General features: G+C 40.2%; 1 protein-coding gene across 9 annotated transcripts in view; it reads left to right on the top strand.

The window, feature by feature from the left end:
* LOC116049172 (bromodomain adjacent to zinc finger domain protein 2B) overlaps positions 1–23,999 on the top strand; it is a 52,644-nt gene that overhangs the window by 26,517 nt on the left and 2,128 nt on the right. For 3 of the 9 annotated variants that reach the window (XM_031298600.2, XM_036004551.1, XM_031298609.2), the window contains exons 3-35: positions 541–702; positions 4,750–4,935; positions 5,653–5,784; positions 5,966–6,159; positions 6,270–6,485; positions 6,833–7,477; positions 8,131–8,734; positions 8,889–9,167; positions 10,105–10,165; positions 11,251–11,359; positions 11,542–11,643; positions 12,797–13,007; positions 13,555–13,647; positions 13,736–13,797; positions 14,088–14,153; positions 15,040–15,105; positions 15,438–15,482; positions 15,777–15,809; positions 16,886–16,951; positions 17,162–17,302; positions 17,776–18,030; positions 19,191–19,414; positions 19,742–19,816; positions 19,975–20,209; positions 20,310–20,372; positions 20,464–20,608; positions 20,716–21,374; positions 21,547–21,832; positions 21,988–22,143; positions 22,376–22,530; positions 22,711–22,916; positions 23,162–23,297; positions 23,802–23,948. In XM_031298600.2, the coding sequence (XP_031154460.1) occupies positions 543–702; positions 4,750–4,935; positions 5,653–5,784; positions 5,966–6,159; positions 6,270–6,485; positions 6,833–7,477; positions 8,131–8,734; positions 8,889–9,167; positions 10,105–10,165; positions 11,251–11,359; positions 11,542–11,643; positions 12,797–13,007; positions 13,555–13,647; positions 13,736–13,797; positions 14,088–14,153; positions 15,040–15,105; positions 15,438–15,482; positions 15,777–15,809; positions 16,886–16,951; positions 17,162–17,302; positions 17,776–18,030; positions 19,191–19,414; positions 19,742–19,816; positions 19,975–20,209; positions 20,310–20,372; positions 20,464–20,608; positions 20,716–21,374; positions 21,547–21,832; positions 21,988–22,143; positions 22,376–22,530; positions 22,711–22,916; positions 23,162–23,297; positions 23,802–23,948 (6,213 nt within the window). In that variant the 5' untranslated portion in view covers positions 541–542. The remainder of the gene's footprint in view (positions 1–540; positions 703–4,749; positions 4,936–5,652; positions 5,785–5,965; positions 6,160–6,269; positions 6,486–6,832; positions 7,478–8,130; positions 8,735–8,888; positions 9,168–10,104; positions 10,166–11,250; positions 11,360–11,541; positions 11,644–12,796; positions 13,008–13,554; positions 13,648–13,735; positions 13,798–14,087; positions 14,154–15,039; positions 15,106–15,437; positions 15,483–15,776; positions 15,810–16,885; positions 16,952–17,161; positions 17,303–17,775; positions 18,031–19,190; positions 19,415–19,741; positions 19,817–19,974; positions 20,210–20,309; positions 20,373–20,463; positions 20,609–20,715; positions 21,375–21,546; positions 21,833–21,987; positions 22,144–22,375; positions 22,531–22,710; positions 22,917–23,161; positions 23,298–23,801; positions 23,949–23,999) is intronic. The other 6 variants (XM_031298621.2, XM_031298653.2, XM_031298628.2 and 3 more) reach the window with 4 other exon arrangements.

A 23,999-nucleotide genomic window follows, 5' to 3' on the forward strand; every position in this document is an offset into this window, starting at 1 on the left:
GATTGACCTTTTCTTCAATAAAATGTCAGAAAACAGTGGAAAATGCCTTACATTATCCCAGAGGCCAAGGGGATGGCGTCAGATTGCTTGTTTTGACTGAACAACAGTCCAAAACCCAACGATATTTCATTTACAATAATATAAAACAGAGAAACGCAGCACATTGTAATATTCAAGAAGCTTAAGGCAGCAAATCTTGGGCATTTTTGCGTGATAAACAATTGAAAATAGTTTTAAAATAAAAATAATTTTCTGTTGATTGATTTGTCGTACCATCACAATACAGTACCTCTTAATGTCAATAAACAAAACAATTAAATTATTAGCCAGCGTAATTTGTAGTAATAGTGGACAACATGTCTTCACAAAGGAGTCATACTATTGTACACATTGAGACGTCAGCGGTTGAAATCAAGTATTGTTTTGACGGTAATTCAGATGTGTGTCAGTCTCAGTGGGGTGTGTGGCATGAGTGCTTTTTCCCCTCCCCTTCTTTTCATCTCTTGCATCTCTAAGTGTTGACTGGATTGTGTTTGACAGATATGGAGTTTGGAGAGCGGCTGGCCTCCCCATCATCAGCCCCGTCCTCCCTTCACATGGCCTCCTCTTCAGCCAGCTCCTCCCCTGCTCCACCCCAGACACCCTCCACTAAGTGCAGCCCGGCCCCTAGCCCTGCAGCCAGCTCTCCTGTCACCACCTGTGGTACGCACACACACGCGCGCACACACACACACACACACACACACACACACACACACACACACACACACACACACACACACACACACTACTCAGATGTGCACAAGATCAAATATGATTTAATTGTTTTGATGTGTTATTTAGTTTTAAGTCATTATGTTATCATTTGGATTGATTCATTATTTTAGGTGGGTTAAGGTTCGAGTGTGCAGTGCTTCAAACAACATTAATTAGTCGAAAACAAAACCGCTTTAAATTTACAAGCTATTAATAAATGTAAATAATGCACCATTCTGACTGACTTTATAATCAGTATACACTTTATAACTAACCTAACCTAACTAACTTCCACACAAACTTTTTTTTTTTTTTTAAATTAAGAAGAGACAAAATCCATTTGGAGGAGACGTCCAACTAAATTTAGTTGAAAACACGGAATTAAAATTGTGCAAAAATGAAGGGGCTTAAGACACCTTCTCCCAGTCTTAACATGTTACAGACAATTTTGATAGGAATGGAAAGGCTGTTGAATTAATGAATGCCCACAATTAAAAAGCTTTGTACGCCCTTGTGAATGTCTTTTGACAACCTTTAGCTCCAGTTTATCCTGTGTGATTTGACGTGTCTGTCAGCCTCACAGTGTGCATGCAGCCGCCAACATCCTCTTGTTTTCTCTGAATACTAATTGTGGTCAAAGCCATTATGCATTGAGAAGCGGTGATGCATAAGCTGTCAGATTACCCCTGACCACAAAATAATGTGCAAATTTACATACTGTAGTTTGTGATTATTTTTTTTCTTCATGATAAGATGCCCCAAAAAGAAGGGTTTTTTTTGTCGTGCTATCACAATGAAGAACACATTAGAGACATTCTCATAAATTATTCATTTTCAGACCCCCACACCACACGTGCACAGAAATTTCCCAGAGCATTTATTTTGGACTGAACACTAAATGCTGAAAGCACATTGGCACCTCTGTAGTCACATCACTCATATGATTATCAAGTAAATTGAGTTCTTTTAAGAGATTTCTTATTCCCTGTGGGAAGTAGAAGAAAGATACCACACAACCAATGATGGTAACACCTCTGAATAGGATTATACTAAAGCTTTCATACTCTTAAAAGCTTTATACTTGCTGAAACTAGGTGTAAACTAAGAAACATGTTTATGCAGCACTGCCTAGTGAATTTAACCCAGTAAGAACAAATTTCTGATTCCATATTGGCATCTGAGAAAAGGCATGACCAAGTTATTTTGAAGAAGTTGGTGAAAGATTTTACTGTTCCAGTACAGGAGGAGTACATTATATAAAGCCAAGGCTAAAACCTTAGCAGACTCTCAATAATGATAATAAAGCCTGTGGGGTTTTTAGGGTTTCTAGCTCCACTTTCACGTCAGTTAAATTGTGCTATTGAATGAATGAATGAATAATTTTATTATTGTGTCATGCGTAAAAAAAATATGCCCAGCCCAAACAGGCTTACAAGACACCATTATTTACAGCAAAGGACCAGATACCAGAATAGCAACATAAATAACATATATTAAACAAATAAACCTCCTTGTTGTTTTCCCCATGCTTTAGTACGGTGGCCCTGAGAGGCCACTGCACAGCAACTTAAGAAAACGTACGCAAATAGACCACAACACGCAACATAAAGACAACACATGCAAATAAACCACAACATGCAACATAAAGACAACACATACAAATAGCCCACAACACAACGGAAGTGTTTCCAGGGGACACTTTTAAGTGATGCACACGTGGCTGCAGATGGTTGAGGCTACAGCTATGGCAACGTCAAGTTTAAAAAAGTAGCTTTGTGTTATGTGTAGGGCAGTTAGCTGAGTTCACCAGATGTTTTTTGAGATCGATAGGTCAAAAGATCAAGCTGCATAATAGATTTTTTGAATGTGTCGAATATCCAACGTCCAATATAAAACCAACTTTGCCACGGTACGTAACACCACTGACTAGCCGAGTTCAAGAAGTCATCAAAATCTATCAATCCGCAGTGGTTGTAACATTAAATCTTGCAAAGCCTAGGCTAATATAAGAATATAATTTTAATACTTCGTTCCCCAGGTGTGTTTTCATCCCAACCACAATCTTTTTCCTTAATTTAACTTTTTGTTTCGGTGTCTAAACTTGACGTTGCCGTAGCTGTAGCCTCAACCATCTGCAGCCACGTGTGCATCACTTAAAAGTGTCCCCTGGAAACACTTCTGTTGTGTTGTGGTCTATTTACATGTGTTGTCTTTATGGTGCGTGTTGTGGTCTATTTGCATGTGTTTTCTTAAGTTGCTGTGCAGTGGCCTCTCAGGGCCATCGTACTTTAGAGACAAAGGTTGCCAACTTATATAAACATTAAATATAAACAACCACTAATGGAGTAGTTGTCATCAGTACACCAAAACATTTCTGGATTTTGAACAGACATTTCATGTAAGATGGGTGTTCTTAACTCATTATAATAAGGACAATACAAAAGAAAAGAAAATGGGATTAATTCTCAACTTCTCCTAATTCACATAGTTCGCACAACTTTTGATCTTCTTGGATCTTTTTAAGATAAATTTCAGGACCATAATAATGTTTGATTCGAATATAAGTTCTTAGTTCGTAATTTTGGTTTTGAAAAAATGTCTTTTGACCATTTTTCTTCAAATCTTACAAGTAACTTCTGATTGTGTTCATGCTGCACGTTAAATTATTACCAAATGTATATTGTAACGGAGAATTGTGTGCTTTAGCCCAGAGAAACACCTTTTTATTAGTTCTGTTATCTGACATATTAAGCACTTATTTCACAGCCTTATCATTTCACATTTTTTTTCTTATTGAACTAGGAATCCAACCCATATCACCTTGAACAGCCAAAATAGTTGCAAACTTATGAACTTCTAAAAAAACCGAGCAGCTCTGTTCTGAACACATGCATCATAAAGTCGTGAATAAGTAGTACCCAAGTACCCAAGGTCTTTACATATTTTAAGTTTGTTAACAACAGACCCAGCTCTTTCAGCTCAATCAGTAAGGATTTTAATACCAACTTCATACACTAAAACTTCATCAAGAGTATTACTGACTAGTGCAAATACACTTAAATTCGGAGCAAATTTTACAAAAGCGCCCTTTCAGTTATTTTTCACTGAAGTTAGTAAGATTACGGTTAGGGTTTGATGTATAAACAGTTACAGACAAATACATATAAAACTTATTGGCCAGATGGTGTTCAACATAGAGTCTGACGCACTGTTTAGCCTGGTTAGCTTTGCATTTACACAGAACAAATCAACTGGGCTTTGCTTTTAATTCATCATTCTCATTCCTGCACAGCTCTAGGTTCTTAATGAAAATGAGGGATTAGATCTTATTAATTAGGCTGGACTGGTTTGTCTGATTAGAAACAGTCCTGCTAACAAACACCGGAGATATTGCCCTTAGCTGTTTTAAAAGGAAAAGGTCAACTTGGCATCAGTGGCACAGTCCTTTTTATTTTAGTCTACTTTCAGCAGGTGTTCTTTTTCCCTTCCTTCCCTTCCTTTCTTTCAGTTATTCATGTTCTGATTCATTTTGTGGGAATCATTCTATACATCAAACAGTGTGATCCAGTAAATAATTTGGTTAGTCGTTCTTCTTTTCTAAATATGAGTGGGTGTACCAGACCCTGAATCATTCATGATTATCACTATGAAGAGATTCTCAGATGGCCGAGTCTCTTATTTGCTGAAACAATTTTGAACAGATCACCTCGAATTCACAGCTTTTTCTTCAGTTTTACTCTACTCTTTTTTTTTTTTTTTAAGAATAAACTAGTGTCTCAAGAGGTCCTCAATGGTATCATGGTATTAACAATTGATGAGTTTTAAAATGTATAATTATACCATGATATCTTAAATCCATTGTTGTGTACATGTACTGAATATGTAAATAGAATATCTGCATAGACCATGTTTCTAGATAGCGAAAATAACTAACTAATGTAAATCAATAGATTCTATTTTAAGCATTTTCAAACTGTCTCCGTTGTTCTCCAGACCATCTGTTCCAGATAACTGGGGATGAACGTTTAAATATGTCTGGCAGCTCCAATGGTTTTCCTTTGGTCAGCCGTCCAGCTTTTGGGCTCTACACGTCAAGTTCAGGATGCCCGGAGTTTGGAGGCCTAGGAAGCCTGGGTTTGTCTGCCTTGGCTGCTCACTCCCAGTTTGGTACATTTCCAGGTAGGGGAGCTTAAGGTGCAATGCTTTTTATGTTTTATTAACAGAGATGAAGATGAAAATTGGCTTCTTGGTCGAGTTAATTGTTTGTCAGTCTGTCGTTATTTTGCCGTCTTCCTGGATTATATCTTTATCAGGACAATAGTATACTGTATGTCTGTTTGTATTTGCCTTGTCCATGAAATGCAACCGTGCAAAAGTAAGCTTTTCCTTATGTTGTCAGTTGTCATCCTTTATTCTAATTGGCAGGTACAATTTAAAAACTCCACTGCAACAGAAATAGAACTTTATTTTCTCAGCCCTTTCAGTCTTCCCACAACATTTTTAATTTAATGATATCCGATTGCATGCCTTTTGGGTGTTATCATGACACTCAGTACAAAGTAAATGGAGGTTTTACAAAGCAGTAGCTGTTTTAGAAGAAGGCTGTTCTTTGAAACTGTTGCAGCTGTGACATGTCTAGTAGAATCTTTGCAGCTATTCTGCCAGATGACATGCTTTAACTTATCAGCTCTTAATATAAAAAGATGAAGTCACAGTCAGTGGAAGGTTCTTGTTATCAATGCAAAACTATATTTTGAACTGTGTGATTAGTGCTGTTGACAGGTTGGATAAATCATGCTCTTATAACATGTTGGCAGATTGGATTCTCTGCATATCTAGATAAAATGGCTATTTGTGCCATACTGAACCGTACGGTATCTTGCTCCCCCACTCCAGACTGGTGGCGGCCATCTGAGGCACACACCAGAGGAGCAGCAGCCTTTTTCCCTCCTCTTCTGGGTCTGCATCCTGTATTTGCATCAACCTTCAAAAGCCATGATCCCATTCAGTTGCAGTCACGTACCTCAGGTAAAAAAAAAAAGCCAGCTCCTGCCTAAGGTCATACATGTTGTAGTAGTTTAAAGCAAAGAGGCTCCAGAAAATAGTGTTTTTGTTATGTTAAAATTATGAGACGTATTGTCCTCCTAATGTGTTTGACTCATATTGCTTGTTCTCATGAGTATCCATCTAAAGAAATGCACAATGTCAGTTTCTGTAGGTGTAACTGGAACAGTGAATGGTAGGAGTGCTTCTTCTCCTACCGGGCACTCCGCTGTGAACACCAGTTCATTTCCAACAAAGGGAAACACAGAGAAAACTGAGGCCAATAGTAGTCAGAGTCAAAAGAGCAGACAGGACCTGGGCCAACTGCAACGGAAGATCACCCAGAAAACGAAAGAAAAGGTAATACTGTTTTTTAACAATACACTGCATTACACCCACTTCACTGTTATGTTGTTTTTGGCACCCTTTCCCCAGTTTCCCTTGATTCAAAAATGTTCATTATTATATAGAAACCCAACAAAAGACCACTAGAGACCTCCAGCATGAGCGGCAGCCAATCGGGATCATTGTCAGATAGCTCCTCCAGTGATGGTGAGGTGAGCAGCAGTGATCCCGATGACATGGAGGAGGAGGAGGAGGACAATGATGAAGATGAGGATGATCAGAGCAATGCCAGTGAGGACTCTGATTCGGAAAAAGACAGTCAAGTGAAAAGGAAAGTCAAGGTAAATGTCTCGAATTAAACTTCTGGTTTTTGAGTTTAAATATTCAGTAGCATACTCAGTTTTGAAAACCAGTGGACACCTTTTTTTACATCTAACATTTTTAAAAGCTTGACAAAGATTTTCCCTTTTTTTGTTTATTTTCAGAATAATGTACTAAGATGAAAATAAGTTAGTTTGTGTCTGACCAATTTGCTCTCTAAGAAGTAAATGTTAGATGGTTTGTCAAAAGCAGCTATGGTGGTGGGCGGCAGACTGGATGTATGTGCTAGCTGACAGAGCTGCCACTGTGAGGCTCTCTCCGTAGGAGCTGACATGACATGCTGTCTTTTCCTCATCCTCCTACTTAGCGGCTGACACAGAACACGTCTGAGAGTAAAAAGAAGAGACCCTGCACTGCAGATGGAAATACAACTCAAGACAGTCATCGTGACACTGTTCCTTTGACTTCCCAATACCGCTTGCAGTCCTCTTCTCATCCCGCTGGCCTGTCACAGTCCGCAGCGCGGTTCCTCCAGAGCTCCAGGACTGCAGAGGAGGAAGGCCAGCAGCACATCAGTGTCATCCAGGCCACTGGGTTGGCAGCCGGCAACAGTCCCCTAGCAGCGTCCCGCAGGGAGTCCTCTCCTCTGCCCTCCAGGTCCTCACCCAACCCCATCTCCTTCTCCAGCACACCTAAACACTTACATCCTTCCACCTCACCAAAGCACTTCTCTCATTTGTCCTCACCACAGCATAGCCCTCCCAAACCTCATGCTCTCTGTTCCCCTTCAAAACCCCTGTCTCTGTGTTTCTCACCCAAGCCTCTCTCCCTCTCTTCTATATCCAGACCACCAACACTGTTAGCCTCACAAAAGCCTCCCCAAAACCTCCATAAATCCAAATTCCTGATGCCCTCTCTGAAGCACACCCAGCTGGTTGATGGCATAAAGGAGAACAGTGGAAACCTTATGGACGAAAGATCATTACACTTGAACAGTTTTAAATTAAAACAGGTGAGTTGTATTTGTTATTTACATTGCTGCATTGAAGCTGATTCTGTTTCGTTTATATGAATTTTGCCAAAGGTGCAAAAAAAAAAAAAAATAAAAATAATACTGCAATGAAATCAGGGCTTATATTATACTGCATGTGAGTCTGACCGCTATGTGACGAGAAGTGACAATGCATTTAGCTCTATTGGGAATACTTCACAAAATTGACAAGCAATTAGCTCTGTTACGCTCTGGGATGTTTGTTATCAGAAGAGGAGAAATCTGTCTCTTTTAAGGACTCTGTTATTGTCACTATTTTCAAAAGGAAGGAAACTGTAGCAGTCTGTAACAAGAGGTTTTTAATGATGGTGGTACATTAAATACAGACTTTTGATTGAGTATAACAATAGCAACAAATATAAGATGACAGCTAGAGTCGCATAATGGCACAAAGCCGAACAATTTGAAAATATTTTCCACAGCATCCTTTTTTTTCTTTACTGTACTGTAGTTGACAGGCTTGGGCCTGCTTGTCATTGTCCCTGTCTCTTATTACACCTTAAATTCCTTCATTCACAGCCCACAGCAATGTAATACAAGTGACAGCTTGCATAATTACTTCCTTTTTTTTCTTTGTTTCCTTTTCTTTTTCATTTTTACTTTTACTTTTGAAGCCCCACCACTCCAAGGACTCCCTGAAGCCAGCTTTCTCTCTGCGACCTAAGAGCCAGAACTGGTTTAAAAGTCACAAAAATTCAGCATCCTCTTCTTCGTTGCTGACACAGCATAAACATTCGTCAGATACGTTGAGCAGTCTGTCTCTCCCACACAGCAATGACACTAATCTGTTCCTGAACCACCACCTTAATGGAGTGATCCACAGCGCAGTTCAGGATGCCCCTTTGGCCCTCATCACTAAACCACGCAGCCAGAGCAGCACCCCCAGTAGCAAGCCCCTCCTGGTAGCCACCAGCCCTCCCTATCCCATGCCCATCAACCTAAGCACTGGCACTAAGGAGATGTCGGGCAGCTCTGCTTCCCCACTTAAATGTTCAGCCTCATCAGGTCTTGCTCACAGAACGATGAAGACTAACACTCCCAAGTCTCTGCATACAGGAAAGAGCCTCTCTAAAACCAACTCATCCTATCCACCTGTAGACTCAGTCAGAGGTAGTGAGTCTGATATCCACAGCAGCAGGGACTCGGACGACTCTTTAGGAAATGACTTTGATGATGAAGACGATATTGAGGATGAAGATTCTGGCAGTAGCCTGTCAGGTTAGATTCAACAGACCTTTCTTTAATTGAACAAATAAATGCCATTGACAACATGTTATTGCAGATATAAGATGTTAGATGAGGTTTGGTTGTGAGAAGAATGCTAATTAGGATATCATATTTTTTCCCTGTGTCACGCTGGAATCCTCTGCAGAGTCGGGGAGCAATCTGGATAGCGACTCTGATGGCTCTGAGGATGATATGAAGGAGCGCGGTGAGACAGAAGCAGACAGCGATGCAGAAAGGACTCCCATGAAACTCGCTAAAGCGTCGTCTTTGAACCTCTCAGCCAACTGCTCCCTGCTGAACCTGAAGATCGTCAAGCCTCCTAGTTTACCAAGTAGCCTACTCACCCCCACCACAGTGACCAGCTCAGGGGCACTGAGTAACCATAGCACCCTATCGCCTCCCTTCAAGTTTGCCACACTCCCAGGTAACAAATCTGGGGTTGCTTAAAAGCCAAATGCATCCAGTTTCAGTTTAATTTAATAAGATACTTTAATGTGTGATTCAGTTTTCAGGAAAGTGTTCACTCACTCACTCAGATAACAGAGTAGGATCATGACCAAAGTCAGCATGGTGTTTATTTTTCCTCCACTCACTTTGCTTATTCAGACTATCCAACCCATCAGTGGAAAAAGCATGTTTATTTCTCCAGTATGAAAACATGAATGTACTCAATGGTTCCAGGTTAAAATGAGCTCTCTGGAAGAAATTGGTTGCATCATTGTTTTGATGGTCCCCGGCAGCTTTTGCTTTAATAACCCAGGCAGGTGCTTTACACATCTGATACTGGATGAGTCACGGAGCATATTACGCTACTAACAGTGCTGGATTCTAAATTGTCGTAATGGAAAAGTATTCTTTTTCCTTTTAAAAGCAGTAATTGAAAAATCATGTCACAGCAGTATGCCGTGAATTACTTTTAATGACACATTTATAAACTTTTACATTTATTAAGTAATTTAGATGCGAATTTTACACTATCCCCACCTCTAAAACCACTAAACTGTCATGGTGGCGGTGAGGCTTGTTACTGTACAAGCTCTAATCCTGTGTTTTGCACTTCTCTTATGTGTCAAAAGGTCTGAATATTGTTTGCTATTTATGTTGCTGTGACCTGTCCACTGACCTGTATGGTCATTTAAGTGTAGTTGTAAAATTGTTATTTAATATATAAAAAAAAAAAAAAGAATCCACAATAAATGGATATCTAACATGATCTCCTTTTGTTTGAGGTTTTATATTTGCAATAATGTCCCCTCCTTATTTTGTGTAGTGGATATATCTGTAAACATGGCAGGTTTATGGATTTGTTCACGTCCCACTGGAGGTGTGAAAAGCGCTGAGTCATTTCTCCTGTTTTCTAGGATCGGGGAAGAGGAGGAGAGTAACGGATGAGAGAGTTCTGCGGTTGCCTCTTGAGTTCGGGTAAGATATTGTGCATGCACTTCACATTAAAAGAGACACATAAAGGTTTGACGGTCTGAGCGTGTTCCTTTTTTCCTTACTGTTATACTCCCTGTATTATTTGTGTTTATGCAATTGGTGTTGTAGTAAAATGTCAGCTCACTGGAGGCTGATGAATGACCTTTTCTAAAAGGTCATCTGTAGTCATCTTAACTTTGTGGAGCAGCCCAAGACACATGATCACTTTGTTTTTGATCGAGAAAACTTTCAGTGTTGACACATTCACCCCAGTAAGAAAAATGAATACGAAAGACTCAGACCCTCACTCTAACCCAGAATAAATACTGTAAATGTTACTGTAAAAAGCACCACTAGAATCCTGATTTGAGGACAGTGACGTTTTCATCAAGAGCTAAGTAGGAGTAGACCACAAAAAACATCCTTGCCTTCCTTTTAGGGGCCTTAAAAACGCCAATCTTGAGCAGTAGGCAGGAAATGAAATGAGGCCCAGCACTTCAGCATCAAGGGGTTAATTGCAGCCAGCCTCAACACAGGCATTCAACATTAGCAGCTCCCTGCCCACAAATTCTGCAGCCTTGGATCAGAGCGTCTTTCATCTTCTAGGGATGTTTTTCATCAGCAGGTTCACAGGAAACAGAGGCCATAAGACTGTATATCAGCCCCCTGCTCTGTGTGGGATAACAGCCTACATGTCTTGTGTGTAAGCCATGGCTGCTCTCCAGCGGAGCTCATGGGAAGTAAGGGGTAGCCCCACTTGGCGCATGGCCATTTAGGAGTGTGATTACTATAAGGGTCAGAGGATGACAAGGCTACACACTACACAGCTGTACATCATTTACATAGTTTATCTTCTTGTTTGCTTGCTGCTGTTAACAAGAGGATGATGTGTATCTGTCTTGACACTAAAACAATATGCTAAGGCCGCAGAGGGGAACTTGAATGAGAGAAACAATCAGCTAAAAGTAAAATACAGTATATTTATAATATTATATATAATATAAATGATTAATGAATACAGCCTACAGTGGAATATTACATTGTGTTGTACCTTGTATGTGCTATATTTGCAATTTTTTGTTCCTCAGGTGGCAGAGAGAGACCCGAATCAGGACTGTGGCAGGTCGTCTACAAGGAGAGGTGGCTTACTTTGCTCCATGTGGGAAGAAGCTGCGTCAGTATCCTGATGTAATGAAGGTAAATCTACAGTGTGTCACTTTATTTTATTGAAAGTAGATTTAAAGCATTAAATGATTGCACATGCTCACTGCATCAGTATAGCATAAAGTAATTTCCTTCAGGTGGGAATTGATGACGTGTGTGGTGATTTACCAGTTAATATGGCTGTAATTAATAATGCATTATTCTTTTGTGTACAGTACTTACTCCGGAATGGAATAACCGACATCTCACGGGATAATTTCAGCTTCAGTACAAAAATTAAAGTTGGTGACTTCTATGAAGCCAGAGAAGGACCAGAGGTAAATTACTTCTTTTTGTGTTAAATATTTAGTTTCATCACTGAAGGATGTTGACATTTATTATAAAAAAATATATATTTTTTTATAAATATATATTTAATCATAGATGGAAAAGAAATATATAATATGTCATTTTTTATACATATATCTCAATCTATTATTGTGGTTGCGTGATCCACGTCCACGTCTTTTCTGGGATTTGGGGTGTTATTTTGTGTCTCTGGTGCTTCCACATGCATACAAACTTGGAAAAAAAACATCGATGCTGTTTTGAGTGAGATACGGGTTTCTGAATGTAACCTGCCTTCAGTCCCAGAGTGAGCTGTTCAAAATCTGCAGGGCTTTCTACGTCTCTAGCCGAAACGAGGGGGCTAACCGCTAGCATGCCCTTGTTCTCAATGGCAAAACACTGCTACAACACACACAAGTTCACCATAATCTACAAAAGAAGTACTTACATGTCCCTGTTCTGCAGGTAATCCACGCAGAGTTGGGAGTGCGCCCTCGTTTAGAAGAAGTCTCCCGGCTAATCCTGCCTTGTACTGACTGAAGTTAGAGAAACAGCTAGCTAGCTAATGTGATCCTTACCTAGCTACTGCGCATGTGCGAATCCCAACAAAGATGGTACAGAAGTGAGATGTCTCACTCTGTAGCTAAAACAGAGACCTCAGAACACACAGGGTGGAAAAGAGGAGCTGCAGCAATGTGCAGTTAAACCATGTAAACCTATTCTGGTACAACCTCAAAATACAATTATGAACCTGAAAATGAGCATAATATGAGCATGTTAAAGCTGCAATTTGTAGTTGATGAAATTGCACTGATAGAAATTACAATGCACGCATCTGTGTTCGTTTTGAAAACTTGGTTAAAGAGAGATTAAACAATTAGATGAAAAAGTTCTTTATATGAATTGAAAAATGTATTTAAAAATTGTTTTAAGCATGAAAAATAGTATGTTGTCTACATGCAGGAAAAGCACAACAAATGCATTCTGAGGCATGTTGTGTATTCACAGCCTCAGTGCAATGAGTAGTTACGCTGGTCAACATGAAAATCCACAAATTAAAGCAATGAGGAGATAATCAGTCTAGCCAATTTTTGTATGGTTTGTTGGTTTTAATCTGTCTTTCTTGTCCGTCTGATAACCCAGGGTTTACAGTGGTTCCTGCTGGCAGAGGAGGAGATCGCTCCCAGTATCATAGCGATGGATGGGAGGCGCAGTCATTGCACACAGTCCAAGCGCCAGCAGATAGGTGATGGCACTGGGGCCAGACAGTGGAATTCTCATCCTCTTAATATTGGTGAAAATAACTTCCAAGATGTCAGTGATGCAAAGCTGCTACGCAAACTGGAGGCTCAAGGTCAGTTTATATCTTCCAAAACTGTCAGTGGCACCTGGTCAAGAGAAAATCAACCATTATAACACCAACAAATATTGGCTATATATTGTATCAGTTATTTTCTCACGTGGTTTGGTGCATTAATTGGCCAACTGGTGATAAAGTGATCACTTCATTATATTTCCAGCTCAGCTTCAAAGACATTCAATAGCTCTATAGAGGAGGTTAATAGCAGAACCACTTTTAACAATCTAAAAAAAATCTGTGGCGAATGTTTTGGTGTCAATTCCTCAAAATCAAGCTGTAAGGGGCTCTTTTGAGATTCACACATGATTAAAAAAAATCTTCTTCTAAAATCTTAGAAGAGGCAGCGATATTGATGTCTCAGTAGGCCACATTGCCATTATTGCACATAAACACAGTGGCTCGTTGCAAAAACTCCAGGCACTTTCTCTGGAGGTTGTTAAGAGGGATTTGGGGAATTGTAAGAGTATCTGTGGGTCACTTTTCATTTAAGTTTTTAATAAGGTCTGTGATGTGTTCAGTAATACATTTCATCATGTTGCAGAAATAGCTCGACAGGCAGCTCAGATCAAAATGATGAGGAAAATTGAGAAGCAGGCCATGGCGCAAGCAGCCAAAGAGGCAAGGAAGCAACAAGGTAAACAGCTACTCTCCAGTCACAGTTACACTCTTCTCTAACACTGCATCATAATGCTGTGCGCAAACTTAATTTGTTTGTCTTCCAGCAATGATGGCTGCAGAGGAGAGGCGGAAAAAGAGGGAGCAGATAAAGTTTCTTAAACAGCAAGTAAGGACTTTACTTTGAATGCATTGTTTCATTTTCATAGCTTCATAGCCATCTTCAGCTGCTCTATTCATATTCAGTGTGTGTGCTCCAAGGTGAAAAAAGGTTTTAAACACACAGTTGAATTGCTTTTGAAATTCTATAAGGAAGTTGCTATCCTTTTAAATGCTGCACCTTCCTCATCTGCATAGACCCACTGTACTCCCCCCCCCATCCACCCACCCCCCCTCGCCACTATAACATGCATGACTTAACAGTTAATTCATTTGATCTTGCCCTCATCCTTTTACCAGGAGAAGATCAAGCGCATTCAGCAAATTCGTATGGAGAAAGAACTCCGTGCACAGCACATTCTCGAGGTTCGTCCTGAAAGTTATTGCAGAAACATTCTAAAAAACACTTCCTTTCTGCTGTTGCTAAGATTAAAAAAAATAAATAAATAACTGACAAAACAAAGGCTATTCCTAAATTATGTGTTCCCACTTTAAGTCACATCTAGTGAGTATGTGATGTGACTAATGCCTAATTGGTTTTTTGCAAAAGTTCCAATGACAATCTCCTTAGACGTGATTGTGCTTAATACAAAATACAGTATTTCATTAAGTAAGAGGTGGCCCAGAGTTTACCATGGCTAGGTGGAATACATATTTTGCATTCTGTCACTAATAGAAGCTGTGAAGTATTTTAGCTTTTATAAATCAAATTTCAGTTGACACGCTTGGCAAGCAGCTCTTAACAGGATTTCGTTGTGGCTATAATTACTGATAGAAATGTTGCTTAATTTATTCTCACTGCCTGCTGGTGTTTCAAAATAACTGTAGCCATTTTGTCTTTCAGTGTTATTGGGAGGAAATAATCATGTCATTGCTCAAGATTTCAATATGTTAGATGTGACATTGTCAATGAGCCACTGGCACTATTTAGCTTTTCTGTGGAATATTTTCTATTGAAGGCATTAACAGATTAAAAAAAAAAGCAATCTAGCAAACACAAACCAAACTTATACATAATATTAAGTACAACACCTCATTAATTTTTTCCTTTTTACAGACTAGATTTACATGTATTTGATACATTTAAGATAATTGTCCTAGTCATTTTATTGTTTTCACTTGATGATTTTTGTGATCTGATTTTCATTAATCAGTTTGCTGCTCCAATCAAATGTTGTATGTGGTATATTTACTGTATGTGTTTAACATTAGTCTGTATATTGCTTCTGTTGCATGACCTTTGTATGTACAGGTAAAAAGAAAGAAGAAAGAAGAGGCAGCCAATGCCAAAATATTGGAGGCTGAGAAGCGAAACAAGGTGAGATGAACAAATCATGATTGTAAACTGTTGCTTCTAAAACATAAGACAGCCTGCTCCCTTGTTAAGCTGCCACAAATATCCTTCATGCCCCTGACTCCCAGTGTTTTGCCCCTGCTTGGCTGCAGTTAAATGTTTTTGCTCCATTGTGCTGCTTGTCAGTGCAAAAGAGATTTTCCTTATCACTGTGATAAAAGAGGTTGGATCATCTCCTTGCGTTCTACATGTATCTGTGAAAGATTTTTAACCAATGAAGTCTAGAGGCCTGGAACTTTCTAAATGTGTGTGTATATGTTTTAGTTTCTAATTGACTTCATCTTTTTTTCTAAAAGGAGAAGGAGATACGTAGACTGCAAGCTGTCATACTGAAGCACCAGGTCGGTATTTGTTTTATTATTATTATTATTATTATTATTATTATTATCCATGACCACATTATACTAAATCCATTCTTACTCTTTGTTTAAACTAAATGTCTTGGAGATGTTCTCTAACTAATGATCATTTTTGGTAGCCTAATGGAATTATTTTGCACAATATATCCTGTCAAATGATGCTTTAGGGTTCTCTTGGGTGTATTTTTTATTTGACCTTACCAGTTGTATTTTTCTTGCATTAATTTTCTTCTGTGATTTTCTATTTCTTAATACTTTGCCAACTCTTTCTACCAGGAGTTGGAGAGGCATAGACTAGATATGGTATGGGTATGTTTGTTTCTGTACATTTAACAACATATTGTGAACGTGTTGTGATAAATGGTTGCCATCATTGCAATGCCTAAAGAGTAGCATTGGCTGCAGTCATACTACATCCTTCTGCATGGCTTTTCCAGAACGGTGCACTGCATACGTCTGCTCTATTTGTCTCTCAAAGAAAACACATCCATTATCTGGCTAATATGATCAAAAACATCTTAACTCCACAGATAATATAACAGGATGCAAAACATTCTAATGAAATGGAATCCCTGAAAGAACACCAACTACATATTACATTGTTTTTGTTTTAGATTGATTAAATATAGGTGCTCAAAATCCTTTTACTCTAAAGCGTTTGTGAGCCAACGTTCTCATTCATTCTAATACCTGAGAAAAATCAATATGCAGTTTGTATTTTTGCCAGTGATTTACACCACTGGGTTAATGGAAACTAAGTTCTTGTTTTTCGTCATTTGACATTTAAATGTTTTATCATGGTTGTTAATTTGCGTCATTATTCTCACTAAATATATCTTAACTGTAAGGGAGGCAATAATAGCATAGACGGACTCCATAGTTTAGTTTTCACAGTAAATAAAGTTAAAATATAATAATTTAAAGTGGAGATAGTTTCATACAACATCAGTTGATTATAAATTATGTGCTTTGTTTGTCCCTGAGACACTTACTATTTGCAGCTTATAGTTCTAAACCCCTTTGCCTGTACCTTTCAGTCTGCCTTATTGCCGACATGCTCAGATTATAATGGCTGTTTGTTTCTAACTTTGAGCTTATGCTTTGTGTGTGCATCATTACATGGGATGTAGCTTTTTCGTCAATCATTGTGTTCCATTTGATTTAACTGTTATGGTTTTTTTCTTTATACTTTAACTACGGTCCAATGGGCAACATTTTGTCTGATGACAAATGGTGATCTGTGTTTCTTCTTCTACTGTGCATGTCAGGGGGTTCATACTGTGTACTGCATATATGTATGCATACAGTTTATATATGAGCCCTTTTTCTCCTCAAGTAGTTTGAACTATGAATAAAAAAGAAACTGTGTGTCTGTGCTCTGCCAGGAGAGGGAAAGGCGCAGGCAGCACATGATGCTCATTAAGGCTGTGGAGGCCCGTAAGAAGGCAGAGGTGGGTAACGCCTGCCCTGATCACATACCCTTGTTACCCTCGTTTCTAGTCATTCCCACTCCTGTGTCCTGCTACACTGTTTTTTCCCTCAGTAATTTAATTTTTTTTTATGTTAACACTGTGGTAATTGAGGTCATAGTTTGTGTTTTCCACCTTCTGTAATTCTGAGTAGTCTGCAGCAGTGTCAATAATACTTTCTCTTGGCTATAGGAGAAAGAGCGTCTGAAAAAAGAGAAGAAGGATGAGAAACGGTTAAACAAGGAGAGGAAACTGGAGCTCAGAAGACTGGAATTGGAAAAAGCAAAGGAGCTAAAGAAACCAAATGAAGACATGTGTTTAGCAGATCATAAGGTATACACTGTGGTGCTGCTAGCAGATGAAAATGAGAGCCAATGTATTTCACCAAGAATAGTCTCCATCTGTGGAGTAGATGGAAAAGGTTGGATTTTTGACCAGCACAGGGATTTCTTTGGCATGAAAATCAATCAGTATAATCACTGTAGGGGTTATAGGCATGAAGATTAAAAATGCTTTTGGCACTTTTATGGTTTCATTGTTTCACTATCAGATCTACCAAAATAGATGTCAGTGTAATATCACTGAAAGCATCTGGAATTGATTAAAAAATAAAGCAGGTGTAGGTCAAAATACTGCCACCAAGTGGCTACTGATGCAATAGCACCAACCAGAGTGTTACTGATCAGATACTTTTATCTGATCATAAGATTTCTTTAACAGGATTTCACAGACAAACTAGTATGAAACAAGTCACATCTGTGCTGTCAGAAATGCTGAAAAAAACTAAACATTTTATTTCCCTCCAGCCACTTCCAGAGTGGTCCCGGATCCCTGGTCTGGTCTTACCAGGAAGTACCTTCTCTGACTGCCTGATGGTGCTGCAGTTTCTGCGCAGCTTTGGAAAGGTCCTGAGGTTAGATATAAATCCCAACATGCTCAACCTAAGTGACCTTCAAGAGGGATTGCTCAACACTGGGGACAGTTTGGGCAAGGTGCAAGACCTGCTGGTGAGCATGCTGTCTGCAGCTGTGTGTGATCCTGGTATACCTGCAGGTCACAAGGTGAGAGTCCGTTGTTGAATTGTAAATGGTTCCTGTACTGTAATTTACATGTGCATGTGCACATATACAAACATACAAAAACACACCTGCTACTGTGTGCCCATAAAATGTATTGATTCAGACGTAGCTATTGTACAAAAATCACTTTTCAACTCAGAACACACATGCTAAAATGTATCTAGAATTTATTTAGAATTGTCCTCAGGCTAGGCCTGCACGATTCGGGGAAAAATATGAATCACGATTTTTTTAGCTTAGAATTGATATCACAATTCTCTGCCACAATTTTTTTCTCACAAAGTGTAATGTTTATTGCACACATGAACCATGACAAAACAAAACAAATTGGCAGTACCAAACATTGATATTTTTTGGCACCTATAGCACATTGCGCATCACCACAAGCCTGTAAATATAGAGGCTTCAATGAAGAGAAGGGAGAGCATTGCAGCGCTTGGGAGCGCTTTAAAACCTTTTTTATACAGTCTATGTTTAAAACTCACAGAAGAAAGTAGTAGCGTTTGTGATGCAGTCGGCTCGTAAAATTAAATGAGAATATTAAAAAAAAAAAAAAAAGTTATTTAAAAATTAAATCGTGAACAGGGTGAATCGAGATCGCGATTTTATACCAATTCATCGTGCAGGCCTACCTCAGGCTCTGTGCAGCTAAATGAGAGTTTGTGTTTAGGAGGGTATCCGTGTTTAGCTGTTAGTACACAAATTAATTTGAAACCACAATTTTCATACATTCCCCAAAGCCGTTTGTCCATGCTGTGTGCTGTAGGGTGTACTTGTGTATTTACATTACAGTGCATTATTACATATCTTCCTATTGAGAAGCTGACATAGACAGTGTCAACATTTTTTGAGATGTGCATACAAGGACAAGACATATCAAGACAGGATCAGGAGTCCCAGGAGTCACTTAAGCACTTGAGATTGCTTACTTAACTTAACAAAGAGATAATTGCTCAAAAAGACAGTGTTTTACTCCCATTGCACTGTTGTGGGCTATACCCTTCACTCGTGCCCTGCTCTGTGTCACAGTATATAAAAAGATATTCTGGTTTTAACTTAGTTGGTTAAAAAAGCATTAGTTTTTTTTTTTTTTTTTTTTTTACCACTAAACTTTTTGTTTTGGAAACACATATTTCTCTCAGAATAAGACCGCCTTGGGGGACCACCTTACTAATGTGGGGATCAACCGAGACAATGTGTCTGAGATCCTGCAGATCTACATGGAGGGTCACTGTGAGCAGACAGAGCTGGCTGCTCTGGCCCTCAGCCTCAGGACCAAGGCGTTTCAGGCCCACAGCCCGCCACAGAAGGCCTCCATGCTGGCATTCCTGGTTAATGAGCTTTGCTGCAGTAAGGCTGTGATCAGGTAAGAATTCTGCCTCCTTCTGACAGTCAGCTTTGATTTTTACTTATCAAAAAAAGCAGTTTTGTAGGGCAGTAATGTTAATGAACTGAACTACCACTAATATTTAATGCAATAACGTAAGTACCAAAAGGAATAAGACTAATCGTGGTTTGATGGACAGTTTCACAATGTTGCATCAAACTACGTGTTATCAATTTTTCAGTAGAACTGGAAACACTTTGAAACACATCTGGTGCACACTGCAGTGTTACACAAAAACATGGTGCTCGTCTTATATAAAAAAGGTCAAAGAAATAGCTGTGTCAATGTTGTCTGATACTTTTGCAGTGAGATCGACAAAAACATAGATCACATAACCAACCTGAGGAAGGATAAGTGGGTTGTCGAAGGAAAACTTCGCAAGTAAGTATATGCATCATCTAAGTCGTTATTGGAAGACTCTGTGCTTACACTTAAACATTTTCTGAATGAGATGGCAAACAATCTGGGTTTCTCAACTAGTCTGAATTTTACATGAACGTGTACTCTACAACCTGGCTGTCCTTTTTTTATGTTTAAAGACTCAGGAGCATTCATTCCAAGAAGACAGGGAAGAGAGACAGCAGTGTGGGGGGAGAAAACAGCCACAGCCTTATCATCCCCACTGCCAGAAACAAATGCAAGAGGAAAGAAGGGGACAGTGAGGAGGAAGAGGACGAAGATGACGACAGTGAAGACCAAGGAGACGACGACGACGATGAGGAAGAAGAATCTGTGGGAAAGAAGGGAAAAAAAGCAGAGATGTGTGAAGAGGAGGTTAGTGACATACATGATTCTTTTATTGTTGCCAACGGCTTAAATCAGGGTTTGTTCAGCCGGTCCACTGGCCTCCCACTAATGACTTCTTTTCATCTAGGACGACAGTGTACACTCAGCCAGCATGGAGGAGCTAGAGAAACAGATTGAGAAAACATACAAGGTAAATGAAACCCTATGAGTTTTTTTTTCTCTCAGGATCAGCTGATCAATGAATACCTCATGGTTCAACCTGCTGTACTCTGTCTCTTCAGCAACAGAGTCAGATCAGACAGAAGTTATCTGACTCATCTCACTCACTGCGCTCCATGACGATTGGACAGGACCGCTACAAGAGACGTTATTGGGTCCTACCGCAGTGTAGTGGCCTCTTTGTTGAAGGCATGGAGAGCTGTGAAGGTACAAACCACAAATTATAACTCAGATATTGTTCACTTTTGTCCTTGTTCACCATGTACAGGATAGAAACCTTTGGTGCACTCTGCCTGACCTTTCATGTTACTCAGGTTATGAAGAGGTGGAGAAAGAGAAGAAAAGACAGAGGACTGCTCAGGTGCTCAGGGTAAAAGAAGAGCAGCAGGAAGAGATGGAGAAGCCAACGGTGTCCAGTCCAGCACAGAGCACAGACGGCGATACAACCACACCAGAGGGCCAGCAGGACAAAGACAGCCTCAATCTCTTCCTCCAGAAACCCGGCTCTTTCTCTAAGCTCAGCAAACTCCTTGAAGTAGCCAAAATGGCTCAAGATTCAGACATCAATTCTCACAACAGTCATTCTGCTAAAGTCCCTACCACTGCATCTTATTCCTCATATCCCACCTCTCAGACAGCCACTACTCAGCAGGGACTGATAGATAAAGCAGATACTTTAGTGCCGTCTCTGCTCAGAAGTAGTCCCTGGATAACCTGCAGCCCTCACTCTGTCCTTCATGATGACCAGCTTTCCAAGATACTAAAGGAAAAGAGCAACCAGTGGTTTAGCCTCTTGCCTCGCTCTCCTTGTGACGAGTCTTCGTTTACCTCCGGCTCCAGCCCTCTAGCCGCCTCCTCTCCGCTACAGACCGTCAGCACTAAATCCCCCTTCTCCCTCTCCCCTAATCCCCCAGCTACAACCATTTCTAGTGCTCCTGCTGGGATCAATAACATGCAGCCATCTGTCCTTCAGGTTGTTAGACAACAATAATCTCAGTCACAATTATTCCAGATCATGTTGTGCTTTTTTTTATAACACAAGTTGGACACCTTTAGGTGCTACCACTGTATTGCCTTATACTTTATGCATGTGGAAGTAGCGTCTGATCATAATTTAAAGTGTGTGTGTGTATTTTTCCCCTCAGCAATTAAAGTCTGGCATTCATCAAAGCAGACTGACACAGTGCGACGTGTCCAGCGCACCAAGTCCCAGCCTGCCCTTCTCTGGTGCTTCTCTACCCCCCATGTTGGATCTGGCCTCCCAGCATGCAGAGGGTAATGACAACATGGTCTTCTTCCCGGCAAATAACAACTCTGTCAACAAGAGTGAGACCCCAGAGCCCCTGATTGACAAGCCCGATTGTGCGTCATTCCCTGCTGTGGAAGTGGCCAAGACCCAGGACTACCCTAGTCCTCAGCCTATCCCCGAGGGTAAGAACGGCTTACTGCCAGTACTCACAAGTCAAATATGCTGGACTAAAGATATTCACTGCCCAGATAGACTGTCACTCAGTTATGCAACTTCTCTATGTTGCTAAAAATGTAACAATTATGTGACAAACGTTTGTGCATATGTGTGTTGGCAGAGATGCTGTGTGGCTGGTGGAGGGTGGCAGACATGGAGGAACTGCACAGTCTGGTCAAGGCCCTTCATAGCCGAGGCATCAGAGAGAAGGCCTTGCAGAAACAGATCCAAAAACATATGGAGTATACGACCCAGCTCTGTGCCAACAGCAAAGATGGTTGGTCCACATTTGCTCTGCCTTTTTTACGTCAAGTCAACAAACATGCAGTGATATAAAATTTTTGTAATTTGACCTTTTGCAATGCTGCATTTGTTTGCTTAACATTCAATATAATATGTTTGCAAATTTTTGTAATTTGACCTTTTGCAATGCTGCATTTGTTTGCTTAACATTCAATATAATATGTTTACAATAGTTTATAATGTTTTGCATGCATCTGTGGTGGCAGCGATTGATGTGGCAGAGCTGGAGAAGCGGGAGGTGAGTGAGGAGACGGTGGACAGTTGGTGTGTTGAGGAGAAGGCCATGGAGGTGGATATCAGCCTGCTTCAGCGGGTCGAGGGTCTGGAGAGGAAAGTCGTCTCTGCTCGCCTGCAGGTCAAGGTACAGGCAAATGAGCATCCTACTCTTTTATGTTTGTGCAGCTCATATAGATGAGCCACTGTTTTTATCCAAATTCATTTTCATGAGTAATTATCCAATATATGCTTGTCCTTGTCCCATGTCCTCCCTTTGTCTTGATTTTAATTACTGTGTCATCAAATGAGACGATGTCTCCCTCAGGGTTGGATGCATCCTGAGCCCCAGTCAGAGAGGGAGGATCTGGTGTATCATGAGCACAAGCTCTTATCTTCCCCTGCTCCAGAGAAGAAAGCACAGAGAGAAACCAGCCAGGATGAACTTCCTGGCACCGTAGTGCGGCGGCCTGACAATCCCCTTGATATAGCTGTCATCAGGCTGGCAGAGCTGGAGAGAAACATCGAGCGAAGGTAAATAGAGAGAAAAGACCCTTTTAAGTGCAACCTTTCAGATCCGGCTGGATAATGTCACTGTACCTGCTCCTGCACCATCGTTCATCCCACACTCATTCTGGAGATTCTTAACCTCACAGTAGGCTGCTTCTTAAACAGGAGTCGCTTGTTAATGGCTGTTATCATTCAGTGAAATAATGTTGCAGACTGTATTGTGGTTGCTGTACAGTGATGCTGCAGTCTCACTTTCTGTGACCTCAAAGCAGGGAGGAGGAGGTGGCACCGGGGATGAAGTTGTGGCGCAAAGCCCTCGGTGAAGTCCGCAGCTCAGCTCAGCTGTCACTCTGCATTCAGCAGCTGGAGAAATCCATCGCCTGGGAGCGATCCATCATGAAAGTGGTTAGTGGCACTCTCTCTCTCTCATAATCACTGATTTGTTTATATCGTTTTCATCATAAATAAATTTAAGCACCAATTTATAGCTCTCACTTAAGGTGTCTCTCTTTGTGGAGATTGATCTTTAAGGCTACACAGCTTCACATTCCATTTCACAAAATATGAAATATAAAACCTACTGTAAAAATGATTTGGTTTATTGATTTTTTTGTTTGTTTGAAGTACATAAGCCTATTGAAAGCAATCAAAGATAACAATAAATCTGCACAGCTGGTGTTTCTTAAAGCGAGATTGTTTTTAGGCTAGACATGACAAGAAAGGAATGGTGTGTTAGCATCAAATTACAATACATCATTACCAGGCAACAACCATATCAAATAATAGCACAATCAGTAAGAAATCAACATCAATCAACATGCCTGACCACAAAGAATGGCATAAATCACTATCTTTCATAGTGATGTATCTCAGTTTACATTCATGACTAGACATATTTGGTGGTTCTAGCACTGCCAGCTCTGTCAAAAGGGGGACAATGAAGAACTGCTCTTACTCTGTGATGGCTGCGACAAAGGCTGCCACACTTACTGCCAGAAACCCAAGATCACTACAGTACCTGACGGCGACTGGTTTTGTCCCACTTGTGTTGCGAAGGTACACCAGCATGTGTTTATTCCACTATTACAGTAGATCTAATTGTCAAGT

Source organism: Sander lucioperca, chromosome 8 (assembly GCF_008315115.2).
Source record: "Sander lucioperca isolate FBNREF2018 chromosome 8, SLUC_FBN_1.2, whole genome shotgun sequence".
In the NCBI taxonomy this organism is placed as follows: domain Eukaryota; kingdom Metazoa; phylum Chordata; class Actinopteri; order Perciformes; family Percidae; genus Sander; species Sander lucioperca.